This window comes from Cyclopterus lumpus, chromosome 10 (assembly GCF_009769545.1).
Source record: "Cyclopterus lumpus isolate fCycLum1 chromosome 10, fCycLum1.pri, whole genome shotgun sequence".
NCBI lineage: Eukaryota > Metazoa > Chordata > Actinopteri > Perciformes > Cyclopteridae > Cyclopterus > Cyclopterus lumpus.
Genome location: NC_046975.1, coordinates 10,920,685 through 10,930,679, shown reverse-complemented (window position 1 = coordinate 10,930,679; position 9,995 = coordinate 10,920,685). Strand labels below are relative to the sequence as shown.

The 9,995-nt window shown below is 40.2% G+C and overlaps 3 protein-coding genes across 4 annotated transcripts; all 3 read left to right on the top strand.

Annotated features, from left to right (window-relative positions):
* The first annotated feature begins 541 nt into the window (after positions 1-541).
* Positions 542-1,887, top strand: sowahab (sosondowah ankyrin repeat domain family member Ab). The gene has a single exon (XM_034544175.1). It carries the CDS (start codon positions 577-579, stop codon positions 1,885-1,887), a length of 1,311 nt encoding a protein of 436 aa, XP_034400066.1. The 5' UTR covers positions 542-576.
* A 2,969-nt stretch (positions 1,888-4,856) lies between these two features.
* On the top strand, positions 4,857-6,985 carry gdf9 (growth differentiation factor 9). Its single transcript, XM_034543754.1, has 2 exons — positions 4,857-5,232; positions 6,054-6,985. The coding sequence occupies exons 1-2, from the start codon at positions 4,857-4,859 to the stop codon at positions 6,983-6,985; spliced, it is 1,308 nt and encodes a 435-aa protein (XP_034399645.1).
* A 1,068-nt stretch (positions 6,986-8,053) lies between these two features.
* LOC117737441 (cytochrome b-c1 complex subunit 8) lies at positions 8,054-9,770 on the top strand. 2 transcript variants are annotated; one of them, XM_034543411.1, is made up of 3 exons: positions 8,054-8,144; positions 8,953-9,124; positions 9,603-9,770. In XM_034543411.1, the coding sequence occupies exons 2-3, from the start codon at positions 8,971-8,973 to the stop codon at positions 9,695-9,697; spliced, it is 249 nt and encodes an 82-aa protein (XP_034399302.1). In that variant the 5' UTR covers positions 8,054-8,144; positions 8,953-8,970; the 3' UTR covers positions 9,698-9,770. The 2 variants fall into 2 exon arrangements, with proteins under 2 accessions (XP_034399302.1, XP_034399303.1); XM_034543412.1 differs by lacking the exon at positions 8,054-8,144 and adding an exon at positions 8,177-8,475.
* The last annotated feature ends 225 nt before the right edge of the window (positions 9,771-9,995 follow it).

The following is a 9,995-nucleotide window of genomic DNA, read 5'->3' as shown; positions in this document are numbered from 1 at the left end:
TTGCCCAATTATATTAACATATGGCTAAATGTTTATTTTTACTTTTGTGTTGCTTGGTTGCAAAGCAAAACCAACAAACACACACAACAAAAAGCCCAAAATCACAAATTACAAATGTGATTACACTATTATTTAGGCTAAATGACAACAATGTGACAATAAATGGTTTATGTGCATAAAAGAAATTGAATTTGTCGTGTTAAACTACTCGACATATAAACAAATATACAAATAGGCCTATAGCTCTACTCTAATTCTATCACATTAGACTTTTTCACGTGCCTATTTTTTAATCACGTAAATATATATGTTTTTAAATGCAATGACTAATGTACAATTCGTCTTTAGACTTTTTTGTATCGGCTGTGACATTGATCCACTTGTCAAACAGCTACTCATTTAACATTAAAACCATAACCCTAAAAACCGGGTGTCTTTTGTTTTGCCAGGCGCCGGAAGCAGCAGGTTGGTGGAGGACAACAGAGGGGGCAGCACGGACAGCGCAGAGAGGATGCCCCCGGGCGTCATCTAACATATCGGTGATATCTTCCACGGTTTGGACCCCTTCCGGACACCATGGCTTTGACCCAAGAATCTCTCTTGTCTTTTCTACTGGAGCACGGAGGCAAAGTGAAGAACTCGGAGCTGCTGAACAACTTCAGGAGACAAATCAACGGCAGCGATCCCGCGGAAAAGCAGCACAATAGGGACCTTTTCAAGAAGCTGGTGAACAGCGTCGCGGTGGTGAAACAGATCGACGAGGTGAAGTTTGTGGTTGTGAAGAAACGGTATCAGGACTTTGTTAAAGAGGCGGCACACGATGCCTCGCACGAGACGCAGATGGATGACAGTCTCTCGAGCCAAAATGCGATCTTTTCGTCCACGTCTCCTGATCGAGCCGAGTCCGCCAGGATCATTTACTCTGACATTGAGAACAATAACAAGTGCTTTCCCTCACGTACGAATGGAAACTATTACAGTGGTACAACCACCGTCAAAGTGCTGAATGTCCCCGCAGACCAGGCGAGCAGAGCGAGGAAATCTGGCGCTGTGTTCGCCGTCATAGCAGTGAAATCCCCTCCGAGAGACCCTGCACCAGGTACGCAGCAGGATGGACTACATTCCCAAGTGCATCCGGATTCAACGTCGGACAAACCAATCACGTTGGTAAACAAGGTTTCTACACCACCAGTGCCCACTCTGAATCCTATCTTTCCAGCTTGCAATAAGGGGTCACGAAGTGACTCCCAATGTTGGAAAACCCCACTGACAGAGCACGTGAAAACCCCCGGTGCCCCCCTGGTGAGGCCCCAAAACAAGAGAGATGATGCAAAGTACTCAGAGTGCGTCCCCTTGGAGCCATTAGCTCATGAGTGGCTGGTAAAGTGTGCGGCGGGGCTGTGGGGACACATCTACGGTCTGCTGCTGCAGGACACGCGCTTAGCGCAGAAGAAAGACTTCATGTCAGGTTTCACAGCCCTGCACTGGGCTGCGAAGAACGGCAACAGCGAGATGATACACCACATCGTGGATATCTCCAGGAAAAGAGGCACGTATGTTAACATCAACAGCAAAGCGCATGGAGGATACACGCCTTTGCACGTCGCAGCCATGCACGGGCACAGTGACGTAATGGTTTTGCTCCTGCAACGTTATGGAGCAAATGTAAATGAGAGAGATCATGACGGCAAGAAGGCCCTCCATTACCTTGGCGATTGTGTGTCAGCTGAGGTCAGAGCACTTATGGGAGGACTGCAACAGAGCAAGTACGGGGAGAAGACAGAAGATGATGAATACAGAGAGCACTCAAAGGGCTTCAACACCATCAGTAAACTGTTCCAGCCTCACAAGAAGCAAAATACAACTAAATTTGCTCATGAAGGGTGAGAATTACAGGCATCACACAAGCTGTGAGATGAACAATATTACAATTGTGGTATAACACTGTCTTGGTTTGTGTATTATAATAATATAAGAACAACATAAACCATTGTTTATCTTTTAGCCATTTAAAGTATATTATTTCATTACTTATTCAATACTTATTGCACCTCTTTTTTGCAGCTTTTCACTGATGGATGTACTATTGATGAATGTTATTTATAATTAAAACCATCTTTTCTCTCTTTAATTGAATTCCATGTATTAACAATGACTCTGTTACATTGATCTAATTTAATGTAATTTTCTCACTAATAACACAAACAATCAGTGATATACACACATATCTTCCTGTGGGGGCCACTTATGCAAAGCAGGCAACCAGCCTGGTGTTGGAATGTCTCCTTCATCAATCTCTTTGTGAACTTGGATGAGGAAGGCCTCCCTTTGTGGGGCAACATGGGTTTCATTCTGTGGGCTAATGTGGTAAACAACAAATATATAAATAGGTAATTATAATCTATGCATCAAATACCCCATTGTAATCAATCATGTATGTATTGATGAGACAATATACTGCCAAATATTAGTTCATACATGAATTCCCAACTGCAAAAGAGAAGATATAAAGGGGAAAACTAAAAAACCCTTGAAACACATTGTATTGGTCATGTTGTCATTAATGAATGAATGGCGTTTTTTTCCCCGATCAAAAACAGTAATCTGCTATTTTTTGTATCATGTGTCCTTAACTGACCCAGAGACAAACAGTCCCAGATGACATGAAAAGTGTTGGCGCTCAGACAATGAAGCCAGAAGCAAAACTGTGCAAGAACAATGTCCTTTGTCTTGTTATCTGGAAAAGACGCTGCTTGCGTAACGATCCTGACAAAGGACTCCACTCACACCAACAATTCAAGAAGTAGATAGACTGCATTGTGTTACATCCCACCACAAAACTTAGCAAGGTAACAGCAATATCATGAATGTGTATCTAGGTCTTCCTGTTGTCTCTTCTTTAATATTTCAGACCAAAATGTCAAGCTTTAAAGACAACAATACTGTGGAAAGGGCCAATTCTATCTTTTCCTCTCAGTACAAACTGAGTACATCATTTTTCGACTACTTCAGGAATATGTAGCTTTGTATATCTTTTAGGAGTACATGGTGTGGAACTGAGACACAGCTAGTTTAAAAGCCCAGCTGGTGGTCCCAAGAGGATACAATTAACCTTCTATGAAAGTGTTGGACGGCACAAACATATTTTTTTTTAACCCTGCAAGCAGTGAGGCTAAATATTTTAAACCTGTTCTGTGGATGGTATTACAGGAAAAACATACAACAACAAAATGATTCATCCCCTCAAATCAATCAACATTAAATCAAAGGTAATCCTATCCCAAACAATGTGATGACATCATGAGAATGGGACTTCACTGGTGAAAAAACAAGCAAGGCAGCAAAGTCTTGATACACAGTGTCAGTGGCCACACCATGAGGGCCAATTACAGCTATTTCCACCACATAACATTAGCATTGCTTTAGCTGACAAAATGTATTCATCACATGTCTTCATTTTGAGTCATTAATTTGTTACATTACATGTTGTTTTATATATATATATATCTTAAATTATGGACAATGTTGTCTCTTTATTTGTTCTTCATATTTCAGGCCAGTAGAGGGCAGGGCTTGCTAATATTATCATTCACAGTTTAAATGGTCACTGAAGTAGTTATGCAAACAGGATTTTCATAGAATTTAAACTACTTTTGCATGGGGTTAGAAAGCATATATTGGGAACCTTAATTATAACGTAGATTGCAAAGCACAAAAGTTAACAATTTAAGTAAGACAATGTGTAATATGAGCTTGTGAATTTAATGCCTGTCCTCTAGTGGTCAGCAGCTTTACAGTAGCTATATGCTTCTTTCATTTTTCAGGAATTAACTTTTTTTTTTTCTCTATAAATTGAGACCTATAATATTAGGTTACCTGCTTGTGAGCCAATCTTGCCTATTTGGTCTGAAATCATTACCCCAAATACAAACAATATTCCATTAACGATGCACACATCTATTATCCTACACTGTAAGGTAATACTGTAAAATAATTGGAGATATTAATGGTACATATTAACGTAACATTAGTGCCCCTTAGCGTTAAATGTTAACATAGCTCTTACAGGTGTCAATTTTCTAATTAGTTGACGTTAATTTACATTGGTATATTATTATACATATTGGCTTCTAAGGGTTGAGTAACACACAACTCAATTACATTAGTCATACTAAAGAAATACAATAGAATATAAATATAAAAAAGAATATTTAATACCTAAATATATAATATGAGTTATAGATTATGTCAGTGGTGTTAAAGTTTATCTATTAATAAATTAAAATAGTCACGTTAATGTGTAAACTATTAGCAATTAGCAACTAGGTTAGCTACTCCCAATAATTCCAAACTCACCAATGTTTCTTTTCTTTTACACTAATATGTTGATATTTCTATACGTTATCTCCAAAATAACTAAACGGGTTTCTTTTAAATAATTAGGTTGGTGCTTGGAAAACATATTTTGGTGAAGAACATGTGTTTAAAAAGTAACCTTTTGGTTTTTAAATCTTAATTATTTTTAAATTATTATTTCGAGTGTTGCATTAAAATGCCAAAATACGTTCAATATCTGATGAGATTCTTGGATCCACGATAGGCTACATCACTGCTTAATTCAACTTAATTAAGCTATCATTTTTAAACTAGCCTCTTGCTGATTATGATATTGTGACTGAATCTGAACAAGTTATAAATTCTGTCCCCCTTTACCTGAGAAAGGAATATGAGCGATAGCGTTGATTGCGAACACCTGCGCCAGTTGATCAGCAGCAGCAGCACGTGCTTGCAGTCGTGTTTACCTCGAGCTCTCAGCGCAGAGCCTCTATACGTTTGTCCTGGTTTCGTTATTTATCATGGAGAAACCCACGCTTATGTCAGCTGTCCTCGGTTGTCTCCGCACGGTTTCCTTTCTGCTGCTGCTCACCTGCAGCGGCCCGCTGGTGGGAAGTTCTCTGGATGCCTCTAATGCGCTGCACGACCTGGGTGACTTCACCTACACGTACGGCACTATCTTCTCCCCGCTGCTCAAGGCCCTCTCGGAGCACGGAGGGTCGAGGTGGAACCCGGGACTGAAGAGAAAGATTAAACCCGAGCGCAGGTACATGCGATATCTCACGGAGGTTTACAAGAAGTCCTCCAGAGTGCAACGGAGTTTGGACGGGAATACCAACTACAACACAGTCCGACTGATCAAGCCACGGGACGAATGTCTTTCGCAAAGTAAAACAGGTGAGCAAACGGCACCGCTGACCTCGCACGCATTGTCAGGCTTGACGACACAGGACTATTGTAGGATTAACGTTGTCCAGCTTTTACAAAATTAAATTAAAAAAACAATGATATCCAATCTTTTTGTTGCGATAAATAAAGGTAAAGAGTAACTCATGTGTTTCTTCTTTTTCAAACCTCTATTACATTGCTCAATGGTCCCAGACCATCACTATGCTTTGCACAACGGTTTTAAACTCATCATGGGGTCATAAGATCAGATATTGTTAACGTGCTGGTCTGACATTTATGACAGACTCAAAGCAAAAGCTACTTGTCTTTTGTTCCTTTTTTTTTTAATGCATTTGAGTAACTCAGACAAACACATTAAAGTTACATTAAGAGGATGCTATTTTCATATCTATGGCAAGAGCAACTGTTTTTGTTTTATGACTTATCTAATATTTCATCACAATTTGAGAATCTTTCTATTTGTGAAAAATTAGCTTCAGAAACTCTAGTGATGAAGAAACACTGTTTAGAAATAAAACATGAGATTGTGTTAGTCATGCTTTTGAACTTTAATTATGAAAATAGAGCGAAATGTCTTGAAATGGGCCAATTTGATAAAAGTTGGTATTTCTACCTGTGGCGCCTCCCTTAAAACTCATGCGTCCTGTTGTAAAGGCATCAGTGACATTGTGCACTTAAACAGGATTATGTATAACAGTCATGTTTATTCTGGATTGTTAACATTTAGTGTATTCATGCACACATGACATTTGTGTGACTGACTTGTAATGGTGACACCGTGTCTTTTTATGTTTCCTAATTTTCTTCAGGGAATTTTATGCAGGATATTTCCTACAGCCTTGATCAAGTAAGAAGAAAAGAACAGCTTCTGAAGTCGGCCCTGCTCTACAATTTTGACCATGCAGCACCTGTCGACTCTATATGCTACCTGAGTCTTGGGGAGCAGGAGCACTCCAACCAGTGTCAGCTGTGTCCTGGGGTCCATCACGCTGTGAACTTCACAGTCCGCACAGATTCAAAGAGCAAGAGGAACTGGGTGGAGGTTGACGTCACCTCGTTTCTCCGGCCTCTCGTAAAGTTTCAGAAGAACGTACACCTGCTCATCAATGTCACCTGCCCAGAGGAACAAAGAGCCAGTGATGATTGGCGCAAATCCCCATTGAAGTTCACCCTGCGATCCCCTCTTCTGTTGCTTTATCTTGATGACACCAGCAAAACCGCCCACCAGAAGTTTCTAGTCCATGCAAAAGCAGGTCAAAAGCCAGCCGCTGCGGCGAACACGTTTCACAAGCAGATGGTCTTCAAATCAGAGCAGAGGATTGGGCGAAAGAGGAGATGGAAGAGGGAATCTCCAAAGATCAAGCGCGGCGCTAAAGGTCTGGATAGCCACCTGCCGGAGCTTCTTTCAACCTCTGTATTCCCGACAAGCGACTGTGCCTTGTATGATTTCAGGGTGCGATTCAGCCAACTCAAACTGGATCAATGGATTGTTTTCCCACCAAAGTACAACCCCAGGTACTGCAGAGGCATCTGCCCGAGGACCATAAGCTTCATCTACGGCTCGCCGGTCCATACCATGGTGCAGAACATCATCTATGAGAAGCTGGACGCGTCTGTGCCCAGGCCCTCGTGCATTCCCTCCCATTACAGCCCCCTGAGTGTCATGATCTTTGAAGAGGATGGATCCTATGTCTCCAAGGAGTTTGAAGACATGGTTGCCAACAGATGCACATGCCGCTAAGCCAGCTACCAACATGGCTGTGCTTCTTTCCCCTTCCTTACAGGCTGACGAACATCACCACAAAATTCAACAGTCACCACATGTGGACCAGGCTCAGTGATTTCATGAATTTATAAGATCGTTGTGCATGAATTTTGATCTGGAGCAGGTGTGGTTACTTAAACAAAAAGTATTTTTATCCTAGTGTAAAATGTTTTTGTTACGGTGTGACAAGAAAACAGGGATAATGCATCCTATTCAACTTACTGTTTGCAACATTATATTGAATGACCCACTGGATGAAGGAAAATTAGTGTTGTATATTTTTTTTGCTAACTTATTTGGCTGGTCTGTCATTATGCTTTAGTTTAACACAATTGCCACGTTTAAGTAGCCCTGTTCTGGACAAACTCATGTCAAACCTTTTACATATCGTTTTATTTTTGGAGTTTAGAGTCAACCGTCTAAATGGCAGCTGCCTTAATGTCCAGAATGAAAGTTGTCAAGGTTTCAGTGTGTATTTATTACTTCTGGTGACTGCATAGGTATGAATTGAGTGCATACTTATGACGTTGTACTGGTTGAATGGGACTAAATGCCTGTATGTAAATGGAATGAGTTCACTGTCTGCTCATCTTAGGGGTATTCAAAATAGCAAACATATGTACCCTGAAAAGTTGGCAAATAAAAATAACATGCATAAATGTTGTCTGTGTGCAGCTGGCTTAATTGAAAATAGGGGACAAGTATGCACAAAAAGGAGGAACACAAATTGGATTCTTGCAATGGAGTGTGGAGTCTAAATGCTCATGCTAAATACACACTATCAGAAAACTAAGTTTATCTCAAAAGAAAAACCAAATGTTCGAACAAGATGCTGACCATAGTATATGAACCAAGTAGTGAAGCCCTGTAAAAGCTTCCTGTGGTCTTTACCTTTTCTCTGCCAACCTCTGATTGTGGTTCTTGAAGATGGTCATTGGCATAATGACAATCAACGATAATCACTGTAGATTAAACGGGTCTCCAGGATATTTAAAGACCTTATTGTCTTTAGCGTGACGCAACTCCAGTCCGCCAGGAGGCAATAAAGCCCTCAGTGTTGGCAAAACGACCGACGCCTGACTAAAACGGAAGGACACCGGAAGTGTGCCGAGAGACACTGTTTTGAGACAGCACGGTAAGCTCCAATGTCACGATTCTAACTGTAGTTTTGCCTCCATTAGCTTTTATCGCCGTAATATGTGGGATTTCTCTGGTTTATAGTAAGTGTCACATAAGTTCGCGTTGCTCGTTAGGCTAAACTACTCCGTTTACCTGCCAGACCCGGAAGCGTGTCAAGGACTTTAGAGGCTAACCGGAGCTATCCGGTGTTCGGTAGGGGCTCTAACGGACACAGCTCGTTTGAGATTGTGGTTTTTCAATCATGTATTTAGATACATACGCCTGAATCGTGCTTTTTCTCCATACTATCTATCCAAAGAAGCTTTAATGAGCAAAGTACGCTTTTGGTAAGGATTCGCTCTTATGTTATCTGACATCTGTAAAACATTTTTTTAATTACTTAGTAAACGTTTAGATTAATTAAACACATACACATAATATCCAGCACAGAGAAGTACCATGCCCAAAGATCATCATTAAAAAGTCAATGTCAACGAAAGTAACACCCGGACCCCGTGGTGACGTTAGATAAATTAGCTCTAGTTATATTGCTTGAATTATTACAGCTGCTCAGTTCTGGGTGGAAACTGATGGACCAAACGGTGAACCCCATGCCTATATTCTAAAGTTGTTTATCACACCTAATAGTTCAGCTGCAAATGAAGTGTTTAGTATTAAACAGCCACACTATAATCACAGGGTGGTTGACTAATAAGATACACTGAACATAATTCATGTTACCGAGATGCACAGAGCATCATGGTGTAAACACAGACTTTTGGCATTTAGTACAATGTTAACTAAATGTCCTATTGTCATTTCAGGTCAACTCTCTTGTAAACATGGGCCACCACTTCGGAGACTTGGCCAGGATCAGGCATATCATTACATATAGTCTGTCCCCCTTTGAGCAGAGGGCCTTCGCCAACTACTTCTCCAAGGGAATCCCCAATGTGTGGAGAAGGGTCACAGCCTCTTTCTTCAAAGTTGCCCCCCGTGAGTTTAAAACTTCTATTCAGTATTTTACATGCAATGCCAGTAGTTTGCTAAACTACTTAACATGTCAGACTAAAACGGGGTTGTAAACATAGCATTGCAAATGTAATTTGGGGTTTCAGGTAAGCGTGAATAATATGGATACAATCCTTGTGGTATGCTGTGTATTCGCATACAATTTATTTTGGTTGTTGACTCAAATTTGTCTAATGTAGATGTTTCAGTTTAGGATAAGAGGATTGAATCACATTTTCACATTACAAAAATGTGGTTAATATTCCTCTATTTTCATGATCTCGGCAGAGATTATATTTATGATTGTAAGTCGCTTTGGATAAAAGTGTCAGCTAAATGTAATGTAACAATTGATTCTGAGGTTGTACTGCCTGGCCTTTTATTGCCCAGCATGGTGTGGCTGAACTCAATACATATAGAGCTTCTCCTGGTGTTAATTTGTTGTATAATCTTTCTGTTGCAGCAATGACCCTCATGTACCTGACATACACCTGGGGCAACAGTTCCCACAAGCAGAGCAAGAAGAAGAATCCAGCTGACTATGAGAATGATGAATGAACTCCTGCCACCTTTATGAAAGCTACCCTCTGTTATTAATTCACCAATAAAGAAGACAAATATTTATGTGAAATCAGTCTTTATTTATTTAATTTAGCCATCTCTTTGTTATTGGATTAATATGGGTGTCAAATAATTACATTTTTTGTACACTTTATAATACATATTTAGTCATTCAGCAGAATTAAGAAGTCATTTATCATGCAAAAATGACAATGTGTAGTTCAATGTGATGATTTGCTTTTTTAATGTTTATTTTTGTGAATTTAATATTTTCCGATTTTGGACAGTGGATGGA

Coding starts and splice junctions, on each gene's coding strand:
- LOC117737441 (XM_034543411.1), top strand. CDS start 8,971: ATGGGCCACCACTTCGGAGACTTGGCCAGGATCAGGCATATCATTACA. Junction 9,125..9,602: donor TTTCTTCAAAGTTGCCCCCC/GTGAGTTTAAAA, acceptor TTTCTGTTGCAG/CAATGACCCTCATGTACCTG.
- sowahab (XM_034544175.1), top strand. CDS start 577: ATGGCTTTGACCCAAGAATCTCTCTTGTCTTTTCTACTGGAGCACGGA.
- gdf9 (XM_034543754.1), top strand. CDS start 4,857: ATGGAGAAACCCACGCTTATGTCAGCTGTCCTCGGTTGTCTCCGCACG. Junction 5,233..6,053: donor TCTTTCGCAAAGTAAAACAG/GTGAGCAAACGG, acceptor AATTTTCTTCAG/GGAATTTTATGCAGGATATT.